The following is a 16,344-nucleotide window of genomic DNA, read 5'->3' on the forward strand; positions in this document are numbered from 1 at the left end:
TTTCTTCTATTGTGGTCTTTAAGGCAAACATTGATTTGCCTGCTTTAATTTTCCACTTCCGCAAGACGCCGTTAACATCTTCCGCTGCCGGTTGTGTAACTTCACTACCACCGACAACCTCCCACAAGTCTTGACCTTGAAGGTAAGACTCTATACACGTTGCCCACGTGTTATAGTTTTGGTTGTTGAGCTTCTTGATTCCTCCAACAACTTGAAGATCACCCATCGTATCGGCAAGACTTTGACTACACCGAACAAGCTTGAGTGACTACCGTGCAGAGTAATACACTACTCTCGACACAAAGAAGCTCCCTCTCAAGGTTTGTGATAACCCCAGCAATAATCTGAAGAAATCTTTTCTGATGTGGAAGATCAGTCAAAACTGCAACCACAGAGCATACTCGGAATTTCAAGAGACTTTACAACCAATGCTCTACCAAGAACGATCCCTGACCGACTTGGCTCTGATACCAATTGTTCAATAAGAAGAGTATCCAAGATAACTCTAATGATCCCAAGAAGAAGAAAATAGAGCACACTCTTAAAGAAAGCTCACAAAACAAACTAATTAGCAAAACTTTTCTTATTTAGCTCTAGGCTTTGTTTTTCCTTGGATGATTTACAATGCTTGATGACTTGGGTATTTATAGCAAACCAAATGAAAGCTACACCACACACTTAATTAAACTAAGATTATTTGCTACCACACAAAACCCATTAATTGCACCTAATTTTTTCCACTCAACCATACCTAACATTGATTCTACCTAACATTGATTCTCAACATAGAACACAAGCTTGGGAGTGACGTGAGAAGCAGTCCGAATATAGTAGAGATCGCCATAGTTATGCCCAATAAGAAGTATTTGTCCCGTCGTCTTGTCCTTCACACGAAAACATATATCATCCATCTCAAAAGAGCAATTATTATCATAACAGAATCGGCGAATCGACAATAGATTCTTTTTTATTGCAGGAACGTACAACACATCTTGAAGAGAAAGAGAGCCGCGTGAGACAGAAATGGAGGATTTGCCAATACGAGAGATAGGTAAATGCTAACCGTTGCCCACTATGATTGAATCAGTACCTGTGTAAGGTTGAACTTGAGTGAGGTGAGACGGATCATTAGTCATGTGATCGGTAGCTCCGGAATCGACGACCCAAGGAGTGGAGGAGGGAGAAGCGGCAGTGGTGGCTGGGAGCTATGCAAAGTTTCCACGTTGCGGACATGTCTTGGCTTTATGACCAGGTTTGTCACAAAGTTCACAGGGCTTACCATACTCAAAGTTTGACTGAGGCAGGGGCGATGCCGGTGTGGGAAGCAGAGGAGGTCGAGAATCACTGGAGGAGCCATGATGGGTCTGATGAGAAGACCAATGTCGGTGACGGTTGGAATTGGGAGGACGCCAACCACCACCACGACGGCCGTGACCACGACCTGTGCCATGTTTATAAGAAACAACACCATGCTGAGAGTCTCGGAAATTACCCGTGGCCCTTTTTGCATTGAAGGCAGCGCCATTGGACAAGGAGAGAGACGACATCTTTTGAATGAGATGCTCTTCTTGAAGCAGCAGATCATAACAGTCATCAAAAGAAAGAGAAAGACGAAGATGAACTGATGTCTTAAACTCCTTATATTCGCAACCAAGCCCGTCAAGAATAGATTCGATAAGCTCATCGTCAGTGATGCTAGAACTAGCATAGTGAAGGGAATCAGAAAGGCTTCGAGCATGCAATTAGTACTCACTCATAGGTTGCTCGGGGAGTTTTCTTCAAGTTACGGAGTTGGTCTCGAATAGTACGAAGGTGAGTCTTAGAGAGGGGAGAGAGACGCTTCTCCAAGAGTGACCAGGCAGCATAGGCAGTGGTGCAAGAAAGCAGGATAGGCTTGATGGAGGAGGAACATGTGGCTTTAATCCAACTGAGGACCAGTTTGTCTTGAGAGTAGGCGGGATTGACGGAGCCGTCGTCAAGCCTTTTGGAGGGTTGAGAATTGCAGACCACAGTGTCTTCAAGACCATGAATCTCAAGAACATCTTGGAATTGAGATGGCCAACTGAGATAATTGTTACAATCCATAGGAGTGTTGATCATGTGAGAGATATTGAAGGTAGTGGGAAGGGTTGGGGTGATTGTTGTCCTGATAGAAGAAGAGTCGGACGAGAGAGCAGCAGAAGAGGAGGTGGTTGAGGGGGCTGTAGGAGAGGCCATAGAGGATCGAAATGTAGTAGCGTTAGCTGTTGGTTAAGGCTGATACCATGCAGAAAAGGAGAGACCAGCAGAGAGAGCAGCGGAAAGAAAATGAGTGCAGGAAGTCATAAGTCTATAATTCAGAGAATAGCTTAATTGATTATCTGCTATATCAATTGGTACATATATAAGTATATACGTCATTGACTTTTGTATAACAATTACAGGTAAGTAATTATGCAATTAATGTAATACAATCAGCAAGTTTAATATGATGAAGAAGATCTTGGCTGAGTGGAGACAATTGAGGGATTGTTGTCTGGTTGACTTGTGCAACATTCCTCTGCAGATTTGGTGGAGTTATTTGTGTCTGTGATAATTCTCCTGTCAAAAGACCCCATTTTGATGTGATTACTCATGAGATTCTAATCATTATAACTTGGGGCAGAGATCCCTTATTTTCCTTTCCCAATTTGGTGTATAATGTGCATTCAGGTGGGAGAAGTGGGAGAGCTATCAGAGATATTTCAGTGGAAAGGAGAGGTTCCAAGACTGCCATACTGGAAAGAGGAAGAGAAGCAACACCTGGGGGAAGAGCTCTCAGATGTGTTGCTCTACCTGGTTAGGCTCTCTGACGTTTGTGGCATTATCTTGGTAAAGCCGCACCACGAAAGCTGGAGCTCAATGCCATCAAATACCAAGTCAAGCTTTGCAAGGGCTCCTCCAAAAAGTACACGCAGCTCAATGCAGAAGATAATACTGTTGAAATTCAAATAAAAACAGGCTGTAAAAGGTTGCTTCTAGCTGTTAGTTTCTTTACAGGTTGTATCCACACATGCTGCAACTACAAAGACTAAAGTTTCCTCCATGTGCTAGCTGAAATGGTGATGAAAGACAGCAAGTGTGCTGCCATGTGATGTGCTAGCAGGAAGACAGCAGTGTGCTGCTGTGTATTAGCTGAAAGAGTGTTGATTGCAAGCTGGAAAGATAGCTGCATATGTGTGCTAGACTGTCCAAAGTTCTTGCATGTGTTTTAAAGGGTGTAAAGATGTTAAACACCCCATTCATTGCATGTGTTGTTGCATTGTTTATCAATTTCTGTTTTGTATAAATAGGCCATCTTGCTAAGCTTTATAGCATCCCATCCAAATCCCATTTCCATTCTCATTTTCAGCTTGTAAGCTTTAAGAGTTGTAAACTCTTCTAATATTTCAAAGTGTTTGTTATCACCAAGCTTGCTACTTCTTTCATATATCAAAGTCCAAGTGTTTTACCAAAGCTTGTTGCTTCCCTCCTTTCTCTATTTCTTTGTCCAATTTTATTGAGAGTAAAAGTGAGAGGTGTGATAGAGTTTGTAAACTCATCACCCACATATTTTGGTATTGAGTTAGTAAACTCTTGTGAATACCAACAAATACTACTATGTGTTGCAGTGATCATGGCGTGTCAGGCACCAAAAACAGTAGTTGTGAACGGTGATATGTACAAATAGAGTCGGTTACAATTTTTTTAACAAAACTAGAGCTAGGAGATGCTTAACAGACGAGTTGAAGTCACCTTAATTGTATGCTTAGCCCGTCTAGTTCTGCTTTTGATTAGGAGTTTGTTTTTGTATTTAAGGATTGTGTAGCCTTTGTTATAGTATTTTGGTTTTGTACAAAAAAAAAAAAAAAAAAAGTTCTGAAGGTTGTCTATTTCTAGCCTTGTAAGCTACAGTGTTCATGGTTTTTGCATAGTAGAGTCTGGTGTGATGGGTTATGGGGGATCAAAAATGCTTGGGCTGAGGACTGTTTTCGATGTTTTGATTGTTAGATCTTAATTTTTATATTTTTAAACAAAAATCTAATAATTAAAACACTTAGAGTATCGAGCATCGGATGGGTTACGGAGGATCAAAAATGCTTGAGCTACTATTTTTGATGTTTTAATCGTTAAATCTTAATTTTTATATTTTTAAATAAAGATCTAATAGTTAAAATATTTACGGTAACAAGCATCCGATAATTGCATTGCCGCTAGGGCATGGCAGGGTGTGGGTTTTGCTGGAGCAGAATATTTAGGGTGGGGAGGCACCGTCTTGTCTTCTCTGCCTGGCATTGTATCAGATATTTGGTTCCTGTGCCCTTGTGGTTGGGAACAAGGCATTGCTGGCTTTCAGCGGGACATTGAATTTGTGTTATATTTTGCTCAAGATTTATTAAGTTTAGCTTTAATAGGTTTGTTTTTAAAATTGGAAATTACTATTAACATTCTAAAAATTTTATTTTACATTCTAAACTTTTTATAATTAGAAAGAAAAATATACTCATGACTCATGAGGGATGTAGAATAAGATTTATAGTGTACTAATTGTTGCGTGAGTTGGTTTAGAATAGGAATATGTAAATATTAGAGTCGTTTATTATGAATTATATTTCTTACGTTCTTTTTAGTTTACTTTGAAGAATAAGAATTGTATGTATTATATTCCCAATTATGCAATACATGAAAATTAAGCCATAAATTCAATTTGTCATCAAAGCCTAGCTGCCGTAACCCTAGAAACTATGAAACTTTTTTTCCTTCCGCTGCTGTGTCGGTCGAATTGGTTCCTGCACAGTTGTTGCAGAAATCAGTTCAGGCCGTGTAACCTGGTATTGCAGGCTGTGATCCTGCTGCTGCTTCAAAGTACAAATTGTGCCGTGTATTGAGGCATGCGGGTTTTTCCGATTTTATACAGTGATTGGCTGCTGTTGCTGACCAAAACAAAAGGGGATTTTGATGCTGCTTGTTGCATGATTGCAACATGTAAAGGCACTGACCAAATAATAAAATAAAAAAGGGATTTGCTCAACTCTAGCTGCTTGCTGCCTTGGGCAGCAGGTGATAACCTTTAGCACGATAATTACGTGGTCTTCCCTTTTTCTGTGGCCGTGTGGTCTTGTCTGTATTTCCATGAGTGGTGTTTCAGAAGCTGTAATCAAGCCTTAGAAGCAGTAATCATTGTGCCTTCTTGCTACAATTATCGTGTATTGGGATAATTGTCGCGTATTTGTGGTTGCCTTGTAATACTTTTGTGTGCTATTACAATGGCAAATACTAGCTGGATTTTGGATATCGGTGCAACGGATCATATGACGTATAATAAAATCTTATTTCAATCTATGACACGTCCTCGTAGAAAGTATGTGGTAACTGCCAATGGTTCTACTGCTGCTGTTGTTGGAGCACGAACAGTGTCTCTTACACCCTCTCTTCCCTTACATAATTGTTTATTGGTTTCATCATTGTCACATCACTTATTGTCTGTACCTCAAGTCACTGAACAATTGGATTGTGTTGTATTAATGTATCCTTCATTTTGCTTGCTTCAGGATATTCAAACAAAGGAGATCATTGGGCGTGGCACTAAGAGAGATGGGCTATATTATCTGGATAACTTGGTTCTTGGAAGAGCTAATTTGATTCGTGAGTCACGTAATAGTAATCTACAGAAGGTATTGTTATTGCATCGTCTTTTGGAGCATGCATCGTTTGGTTATTTGAAACATATATTACCTGATTTGTTCAGTGGTATCGAAGACTCAGAATTGAAATGTGAAGTATGTATTTTAGACAAAAGTCATCGTGCTTTATTCCCTCCAAGTATGAATAGAACATCTTTTTCATTTGCACTAGTATAGTTTGATGTGTTGGGGTCTTCCCCTATTACTACTACTTCGGGAATTAAATGGTTTATTACATTTGCTGATGATTGCACTCGTATGATATGGATTTATCTGTTGAAAAATAAAAGTGATGTTAGTATGATTATTTGATCTTTCTCTCAGATGGTGGCTACACAATATTCCTTCATTATTAAGGTTCTTCGTTATGATAACGAGGGTGAATATGTTAACTCTGAACTTTCTTCTTTTTTCCAAGATCAAGAAATTCTCCATAAGACCACTTGTCCTTATACCCCGCAACAAAATAGGGTGGTCGAAAGGAAAAACCGTCATATTTTGGAAACTGCTCGTACATTGCTTATTGGTGCGTCGGTGAGTTTTTGGCTGGACGCCGTTACGAATGTTGTGTATGTCATCAATCGCATGTCATCTCGGGTTGTAGAATTCCGTACTCCACTCCAAGTTCTGACATAACATGTTCGGGTTGTCTCTACCAACACTCTTACTCCTTGAGTGTTTGGTTGTGTTGCTTTTGTGCTCTATGATGTGTTTTTCTTGGCCTTGCATCCCAACAGAAGGGTTATAAATGCTATCACCCTGAAACCCGCCACATGTATGTCACCATGGATGTGGCTTTCTCTGAATCTGAGTATTTTTATACTCTTGTATTCTTACCTTCCGATCCCAAGGGGTAGAGTGTTATCTGTGATCTTGATGGTGTGTTTAGGTGGTTGGAGGTCCAAGACGTGCATCTTTCAGAATGAGATGACAATACCGTGCCGAGGGAGGAAGCAGGGTCTCGGTTGCTTCCTCATGAAGATGATATAGATGGGCAGCCACTGATTGTTACTGAGGAAACTTGTACTGAGAGCCCTTGTGCTGCAGATGGTGTTCAGCCAGTTGCTACCGAGGCCGAGCTATCTTCGCCGCAAGCATCTGCCGAAACTAGTTGCCATGAGATTTATGCCGAAGCTTCCCCCTCTCTCTAGCTTGATTGTGCCATCATCCAATCCGTCTTCTCTGAATATCCCTAAGTACTAGTGATGCTCATGTAACTAATGATGTTATAAGTACATATAAACTGCCACCAAGGCAAAATCATGGTGTACCTCCTGACAGGTTCTCTCCATAAGGAAAAGTAAAGTATCCCATAACAAATTATGTGTCATGTGAAAACCTTTCACTTGAACGTCAAGCTTGGGTGAACAATGTGGAGTCAATTCAAGTGCCAACTCAGGTAGAGGAAGCTTTGAAGAGTCAAGAATGGGTGGAAACAATGGATGAAGAGATTGCAGAAAAATAATACATGGGAAGTAATGGAGTTTCCAAAAGGGAATAAGCCAGTTGGGTGCCAAAGAGTTTTTACATTTAAATACAAAGTTGATGGTTCACTCGACAGGTATAAGGTGCGGTTGGTAGCAAAATGATGAAGGGAAAATATGAGATTTATGTGGGATTTCTATTGATTAGCATGCATATACAATTCAAAATTTATATACGAAAACAACGGAAGCATGTCATCAATTAATATCAAAGCTCTAGTCATGAAAATCCCCTAGGTTTATTTATGATGCATCAAAAACAATTTATTGAAGAACAAAGTTTAGGAGTAGTTTTATACCTCTTGATCTAGATCTTAGACCAAGGATGGACCACCTCCAAGCTCTTTGCTCCTTGAACTCCTTGAGCCTAGCCTCCCTCCTTGCCTCCTCCACTTTGTTGAGAATGAGTGCTCCTAGGTCCTCTTCAAGTTTCCAAAATTGAAAACCTCTAAAGATCCTCACCCACTAGTGTAGTAAGAAGGATGAAGGAATAACCAAAGGGGTGATAAGATGATTAGCTAAAAATACCCCTATGGTGGCCGGCCCTTTGAGTGTTAGAGAGAGTTATTTTCTTTTCTCTTTTGTTGTTTTGAACACACAAAAAACCCTTAATGAATCTTTCACTATAAAGTTCCTTTTATTACATAAAGAAACAAGTCAACAATTGACCTTCTCTCTCCCTCTCTTTGGCCGGCCTTCTTTGTGTTGTTTGGGGCTTTGGGCTTTTATTATTTCAAGTCATCCAATGCTTGAATAAAAGCCCAATGGGTTTAGGCCCAATGGGCCCAATTAAACCCGAACATTTCTTTAAGCCCAAAACGATCTTTTATCGCTTTTATGATTTCTTTAGACTTTCTAAATTAATCACAACACTTAATTAATCCAATTAATTATTTCCATCATCCATTAGTTACTCACTACAAGAGTGTATTGGTGAACAATCTTTTAGGTTCTAATTAGCAAGGCAGTGAGGTGATTGGCACCAATCCAATTGATTATATTTAATCCAACCACTTAGTGAATTAAAACTTACTTTGAATTCACCTTCTTCTTTGATGACTACATTTAATCATCTAGAAGAACTTACAAGCCATGAGTGACATCTAAACATATATCATGGCTACCCAAGCTCATGTAGAAGTTTATTCGGAGAACCTATTCAGTTGGAATTATAATGTAATTCGATCCTTCTCTAAAACAATACTCTCAATCACATCACTAGGGTATGGATATACTATGTCAAACCCCTAATGTGATTATGCATTCTTATATGATTCAATTGAGTCGCATAGGAAAACTTTGCTTTATTACGCTCGAGACTTCGGCCGAAGATTCCCGAATCATATCTCAGAGTATTCTTCCTCTCATAACGAGGATCAGAGATCCCTTGTTGATCATTCACATGCCTACATGTTTAGATAACTTGACCCCAACAATGTCGTGGACACTCCAATGGAATGTCGTTTGACATGATCAAAGATCAAGGACCTAACCATTAGACATCTATGATGTCTCAGGTCAAAGGATTACTTACATTATGCCAAACTTCAGAGTTACTTGCTTGACATGTGAGTAGACCTCCATGCAAGTACTCTCGTTCGATTGTGTTCAGTGAACTCATTCCCTTAATGAGCACCTACATACTTGTCTTAGTGTCACTACACGAATGGGATGAGACTTTCCATCCTTCCATTTGAAGCGGACATAGTATGTACCAGTCTATGCATTGTCAGTATCCCTCCAACAATCCTATGACCAAGAACCTTTTTGGACATGATGGTTATGAGAAGAAGGTCTCTGTAGTCTAACATCATTAGATTACTTCTTTCATCAATCCATTGTCCATGGATTCATTATTTAGGACATATTTTGTTCATTGAGATAGTCATAATTAGTATCTTTGCCTTCCGATGTATAAGAGTCATATATACATCAATTCATTGTCCTGAAAGGTTTCTTCCAAAGATTGACTTTCAGGGCATATTTCCAACAAATGATATACTCAAACGTATGGTGTTGATTACCAGGAAACTTTTTCTCCAATGGCTAAGATGAATACAGTACGAGTTCTTATCTCATTAGCTGCAAATTTGAATTGGCCATTGAAACAATTTGATGTAAAAAATGTGTTTCTTCATGGACATTTGGAGGAGGAAGTGTATATAGATTTTCCTCCAGGATATGATAATGGAGGAAAAACGAGAGTGTGCCAATTGTGGAAGTCTCTTTATGGCTAAAGCAGTCACCTCGTGCATGGTTTGGAAGATTCACTCAGACCATGAGAAAGAATGGGTATTATCAGAGTCATTCTGATCATACTATATTTGTGAAATGAAGGAACAGTAAAGTAACAGCTTTAATTATTTATGTGGATGATATGATAATAACAGGGGGTGATTAAGATGAGATTGTCAAACTATAGAAGAACCTTGCGGTCGAGTTCGAGATGAAGAGTTTGGGTGACTTAAAGTATTTTTTTAGGAGTTGAGGTTGCTCGTTCGTCCAAAGGTATTTTCTTGTCTCAAAGGAAGTATGTTCTTGATTTGTTAAAGGAAACAGGTATGCTTGGGTGTAAAACTGTGGATACGCCTATTATGGAGAAACATCACTTAGGGATTTATCCGGATCAAGAACCAGTGGATAAAGGCGGATATCAGAGGGTGGTAGGAAAACTAATTTATTTAGCTTATACCTGTCCAGATATAGCCTATGTGATAGGAGCATATTTAGGCGACTTACTTAGCTTGTTTTCGTGCATCTATGTTGTTAATTCATAATTGTTTTAGTAGTTTAAGCCATTTTCGTGTGTTTTTAGGTTCATATGGCTAAGGAAGCAAAAAGATGCATTTTGGAGCAAAATTGGGCTTGGAATGGATAGCATATGCTTGGAGCCAAAGTGTTGGACGAATTTGAAAGCCTTGTATGCACTTTGGACATAAAACAAAGGGCCTAGCCCAATCAAACAATCCTTTGAGCCATGCAAAACCTCTAGCCCAATCAACAACCCTTAGCCACATGCATTCACATGCATCACAACCCCAAAACCATCAAGAAACACCATTCACACACACATGCACTTACTCTTTCATCATTGCACCACTATTCACACACACATGCACTTACTCCTTCATCATTACACCACCTTCTCCATCTTTATTCCACATACATTCATCATAATTCACCCTAGCTACCACCATTCACACACACATGCACTTATTCTTTCATCATTGCACCACCATTCACACACACATGCACTTACTCTTTCATCATTGCACCACCAATTCAACACATGCATTCACACACCAACAACCTAGCTCTTTTTCCATCATTATTTCATCCACATGCACTCTCAATCATAACAACCACATTCACTCTTAAACAATCACCCACATATTCTCCCATTCCCCCTATAAAAACCCATGCATTCATACACAAAAATCTCATCTCATTTTCATACACAAGACACCACAAACACATCCAATCTTCCCCTTTGCCGCAAATCCCCTTCCATTTCTACACAATCTCTTCTTGGCTTCATTCCATTCCATACACTCTCCCATTCGCAGAAACCATTCAACCTTAGCCGCTCCACCTTCATTTACAACACACTTGGAGCACCCACACCGAAGGCAACTCTTAAGGGATTTCGACATCAGTTTTGCTTCAAGGGTTCTTTCTTCTTAATCCTATGTTCACTCATGTTATATATTTTTATGTCAAACCTTTTGTAAACATGAAGTGTAACTAATCTCTCTCTAGGGATTCGATGTAGCCTTGCAAGATTGCCATGTAGTTAATTCAGAATTCTCATTGGTACTATGTGAATGAATGAAGGGAATGTTTTGCAAACATCCTGCCGAGTGTTCCCTTTGGTTTTGTGAAAGTTTCTTGTGCACTATATATTCTTGATTAGGAACCAAAGTTGCACATCACAATTAGGCTCATGATTAGAGACATTTGATCAAATCCACACATCATATGGTTGATCATATCTAAGTGAAACAAACTCAAGAAATAGGTAGATGGATGAGTATAATCTGATTCAACAAGCATGGCCTTGGGTTAGCAATGGTAAAATCGAATCCCTAGCTTCATCTCCATTGGTACTATCTCATTTTATTAGCTGTTGATTCATTCATTTTGTGTTTACTTCATTTCCTTATGCTTTCAAGTTACAACAACAAATCTGCCTACATTGATTAGTTTTATTTCTCTAGTAAAGAGTTCTTGCAAAACAAGTGATTATATAGGTCCAATTAGTCCCTGTGGATTCGACACCCTTACTTGTGCCATTATACTAAACATATTCTAGCATGAAGAAGGAAAACAACAATCAAAATGGCGCCGTTGCCGGGGACTGATTTCAGTCCCTTATAATTGCTTGTTTTGATATTAAACCTTGTTCTTTTCATTTTAAGTAGATTTCTGATTTTTATTCAAACTTGTTTTATCTTGTTTCAGGTAGTATATGTCAAATAGACTTGCTGAATTAGGCCAAAGAATTGAACGGTTAAAGGGCAACACTTTGGAAAGCTTTGTGCCAACAAGTTCCTCCATTGTCCGTGAAGAAGAGGAAGGGAAACCGTCTAGTCCAACAAGTGAAGGATCTGAGCACTTTAATTGGGAAAGTGAAGAAGAGATGGCGGGCAACCAAGATGATCTTCGAGCTTTGGAGGATTTTGCTCAACCAATCATACCAAATTCACCTTCATGCATCTTGCTGCCCACAGAAGCTAGAAACTATGATCTTAAATCTTCATATTTCCATATGTTTCCTTCTTTTTATGGCTTACCTAATGAAGATCCTTTAGCTCATATTAAAGAATTTTACAATGTTGTGAGTGGTTTACCTTTACAGGGAGTAAGCGAAGCAAATCTGAGGATGAGAGTGTTCCCTTACACCTTGAAAGATAGGGCCAAGGGTTGGTTGATGACTCTAGTACCTGGTTCACTCACCACATAGGATGCCGTGGCTAAGAAGTTTTTGGAAAAGTTCTTTTCCACTCAAAAGACAGCCACATTAAGGGGACAAATCTTCAACTTCAAACAAGATGATGGAGAACCTTTCAATGAGTGTTGGGAGCGCTTTAAAGGCCTTTTGTTGCAATGTCCACACCATGGGTTACCTCTTCACTTACAAATGCAAATTTTCTATGATGGACTAACCCAAACATGTCAATCAACTGTTGATAATGCAGCAGGTGGAGCTTTGAAGAAAAAGAATGCTCAAGAGTCATATAACATTTATGAGATGTTGGGATCTAATGCTCAACACAAAGATGTAAGGGGTAAGAGAGTTGGAGTATATGAAACAAGCTCTAATCATGATCTTTCTTTGCAGGTAGCTAACCTAGAAAAGAAGCTTGAATCCGTGCTCAATATGGTGCCAAAAGCAAGTGAAGTGTGTGCCATTTGCAACATACCAAGCCACCTTACTCATCAATGTCCATCTAAGGAGGCTTACCCCGAGTATGTCCAAGAGCAAGTGAACCTCATGAATTCTTACAATCAAAGGCCAAGGAATGATGTGTATTCCAATACATATAACCCAAGTTGGAGAAATCATCCCAATCTTTCGTGGAAGAATAACAATCAATTCCAAAACTTCCAACCAAAACCTACACTTGAAGATACGGTTAAATTGTTAGCCCAAAATACCTTGCAATTCCAACAAACCACCAATAGCACTCTCCAACAACATTCGGCAGCTCTAACCAAAATGGAGACACAATTGGGGCAGATTGCAGATGCCTTGAGCCAAAGAGAGGTTGGAAAGTTTCCAAGCCAACCCGTGATACTCCAAAGGAACCAAGAGCAAGCCAAAGCAATCACTACACTTAAAAGTGGTAAGGTTATCAATAATAGAGTTGGCAATGAAGTTACTAATGAATCTGATCATGTGAATGCAGGGGTTACTCAAGGAGAAAATGAGAAATCAAATGAGGAACCAAGCCATGCTACTCCTTCGTTTGAAGCACCAAATCTTCACAAGACCGAGAAACCTTACACTCCACCAATACCATTCCCTGGAAGACTTGCCAAGAGCAAGCAGGATAAGTCATTTAAGGAGATTTTTGATATTCTAAGTAAGGTAAATGTTAACTTACCTTTGCTTGATGTCATTAGGAACATGCCAGCTTATGGGAAGTTCTTCAAAGAGTTAAACAACTACAAAAGGAAGTATGGACCACATGAGAAGGTAGTGGTGTCCGAGAATGTAAGTGCCGTGTTGCAAAGAAAACTTCCACCAAAGCTCAAGGATCCAGGAAGTTTTTCTATCAACATCACCATAGGAGACAAGAAGGTAGAGAAGGCGATGCTTGACTTAGGTGCTAGCATCAACTTAATGCCTTATTCTGTATACCTTCAACTAGGTTTGGGGGAATTGAAAGCCACCACCATCTCATTACAACTTGCGGACAGATCCGTGAAATATCCAAGAGGTATAGTGGAGGATATTCTAGTTCAAATTGATAAACTAATCTTGCCTGCGGATTTTGTAGTGTTGGACATGGAAGAAGCTCCTATACATGACCGAGAATTGCCTATTTTGCTTGGGAGACCGTTTATGGCCACGGCCAAGACCATCATTGATGTGCAAAATGGACTCCTCACTATGACAGTGCTAGGAGAGACCGTTCAATTCAAAGTGTTTGAGTCTCTTTCACATCCTTCTTCATCTCTTGATTGTTATGCCATTGATGTGCTTGATTCGCTTGTTTTCTCTAAGTTCTTGCAGGCACAATCTAATGAACCATTACAAACTGTTTTGAGTCAATCTTAAGATGAGTTTGATGAAGAAGATGCACTCATGGAAGAGGTAGCTGCCTTGGAAGCATTGGCACCGTATCCTTTGAATATTTTACCTCTTTTAGAGCCTTTAGAACCATCGAGGTCACATTTAATCCCTTCCACTGTTAAGGCACCAAAACTTGAACTTAAACCACTCCCACCACATCTAAAGTATGCATATTTAGCTGAATTTGAAACTCTTCCAGTTATCATAACTTCTGACCTCACCCCAAATGAAGAAGATAAACTAATTAGGGTGTTAAAAGAGTTCAAATCAGTTATTGGTTGGTCTATTGCAGATATCAAGGGAATAAGCCCTACCATGTGCATGCATAGGATTCTTTTGGAAGAATGAGCAAAGTCAACCCGTGAACCACAAAGGAGGCTTAATCCACACATGAAGGAAGTTGTGAGGAATGAAGTGTTGAAGTTGTTAGATGTGGGGATCATATATCCCATTTCTGATAGCAAATGGGTGAGTGTTATTCAGGTGGTACCTAAGAAGGTGGGAATCACGGTGATGAAGAATGAAAACAAAGAGCTTGTGCCCACAAAGCCCACGGCTAGTTGGCGTGTTTGCACCGATTACAGGAAGTTGAATTCTAGCACTAGAAAAGATTACTTTCCTATGCCTTTCATAGATCAAATGCTTGAGAGATTGGCAGGTTACTCACACTATTGTTTTCTTGATGGTTACTCAGGTTACAATCAAATTGCAATTGCTCCGGAGGATCAAGAGAAAACTACCTTTACTTGCCCGTTTAGCACATTTGCATATAGGAGAATGCCTTTTGGACTTTGCAATGCTCCAACAACATTCCAAAGATGCATGTTGGCAATCTTTTCTGACATGGTAGAAAGATTCATTGAGGTATTTATGGATGACTTTTCAGTGTTTGGTTCCTCTTTTGATGAATGTCTTAACCATCTCTCTTTAGTACTTCAAAGATGTCAGGAAACAAATTTGGTTCTCAATTGGGAAAAGTGCCAATTTATGGTGAAACAAGGAATTGTGTTGGGGCATGTAATCTCTAGCCAAGGAATGGAGGTGGACAAAGCCAAAATTGACATCATCACCAATATGGCAGCTCCCACAACCGTGAAGGGAGTAAGAAGTTTTTTGGGACATGCGGGTTTTTATCGTCGTTTCATTAAGAACTTTTCAATGATCACTCGTCCATTATGCAATCTGTTAGCTAAAGATGTTGTATTTCATTTTGATAAAGCTTGTATGGATGCATTCAATACTTTGAAACATGAATTAACCTCGACCCCTATTATTATGGCACCAGATTGGTCTTTACCTTTTGAATTAATGTGTGATGCCTCTGACTATGCTATTGGTGCAGTTTTAGGGCAAAGGGTGAACAAGCTCCCACACGTGATCTACTATGCAAGCCAGACTCTAAATGATGCTCAACTTAACTATTCCACAACTGAAAAGGAGTTGCTTGCTATTGTTTTTGCCTTAGAGAAGTTTCGGTCATATCTTGTTGGATCTAAAGTTATTGTGTTTTCTGATCATGCAGCCCTTAGGTACTTGATGACAAAAAAGGATGCTAAGCCACGCTTAATTAGATGGATACTCTTACTACAAGAGTTTGACTTGGAAATTCGAGATAAGAAGGGAAGTGATAATGTTGTGGCTGACCATTTGTCACGGCTCAATGAAAACCATGGAGTTGGACAACCTTTGCCTCTAAATGAATCATTTCCAGATGAACAACTCCTTGTTATTCAAGAAAAAGAACCGTGGTATGCTGATTTTGTTAATTATCTTGTTTGTGGTATAATTAGAAATGATCTTTCTTTTCAGGAAAGAAAGAAGTTCCTTGCCATGGTAAAGCACTACGTTTGGGACGAACCATATTTGTTTAAATATTGCCCTGACCAAATCATTAGGAGGTGTGTCCCAGAGAGTGAGCAACAAAGCATTCTAATGTTCAGCCATACATTGGCATGTGGAGGACATTTTGGTGCCAAAAAGACATCTCTAAAAGTTTTACAATCTGGTTTCTTTTGGCCTACTTTATTCAAAGATGCTTTTGATTTTTGTTCTAAGTGTGATAGGTGCCAGAAAATGGGGAACATTAGCCGAAGAAATGAGATGCCATTGAACAACATTTTGGTGGTGGAGCTCTTTGATGTTTGGGGAATCGATTTCATGGGACCATTTCCATCCTCTTTTGGTTACTTATACATATTAGTGGCAGTAGATTATGTATCCAAATGGGTTGAAGCCATTGCTACAATAACTAATGATCATAAGGTTGTTTTGAATTTTCTTAAAGATGTGATTTTTTGTAGGTTTGGAACCCCAAGAGCTATTATTAGTGATGGTGGCAGCCATTTCTGCAACAAACCCTTTGAAACCTTGATGAAGAAGT

The 16,344-nt window shown here is 39.4% G+C and overlaps 1 protein-coding gene and 1 non-coding gene across 2 annotated transcripts; both read right to left on the bottom strand.

The window, feature by feature from the left end:
• Positions 1-1,205: 1,205 nt before the first annotated feature.
• LOC137723203 (uncharacterized) lies at positions 1,206-2,217 on the bottom strand. The gene is made up of 2 exons (XM_088693195.1): positions 1,856-2,217; positions 1,206-1,701 (listed from the first exon to the last, which is right to left on the bottom strand). The coding sequence occupies exons 1-2, from the start codon at positions 2,215-2,217 to the stop codon at positions 1,206-1,208; spliced, it is 858 nt and encodes a 285-aa protein (XP_088549321.1).
• A 9,961-nt stretch (positions 2,218-12,178) lies between these two features.
• LOC148697277 (small nucleolar RNA R71) lies at positions 12,179-12,289 on the bottom strand. Its single transcript, XR_015961974.1, has one exon. It is a non-coding gene; the product is annotated as a small nucleolar RNA R71 (small nucleolar RNA).
• Positions 12,290-16,344: the final 4,055 nt, after the last annotated feature.

Source organism: Pyrus communis, chromosome 4 (genome assembly GCF_041283825.1).
Source record: "Pyrus communis isolate YQ-2024b chromosome 4, ASM4128382v1, whole genome shotgun sequence".
In the NCBI taxonomy this organism is placed as follows: Eukaryota; Viridiplantae; Streptophyta; class Magnoliopsida; order Rosales; family Rosaceae; genus Pyrus; species Pyrus communis.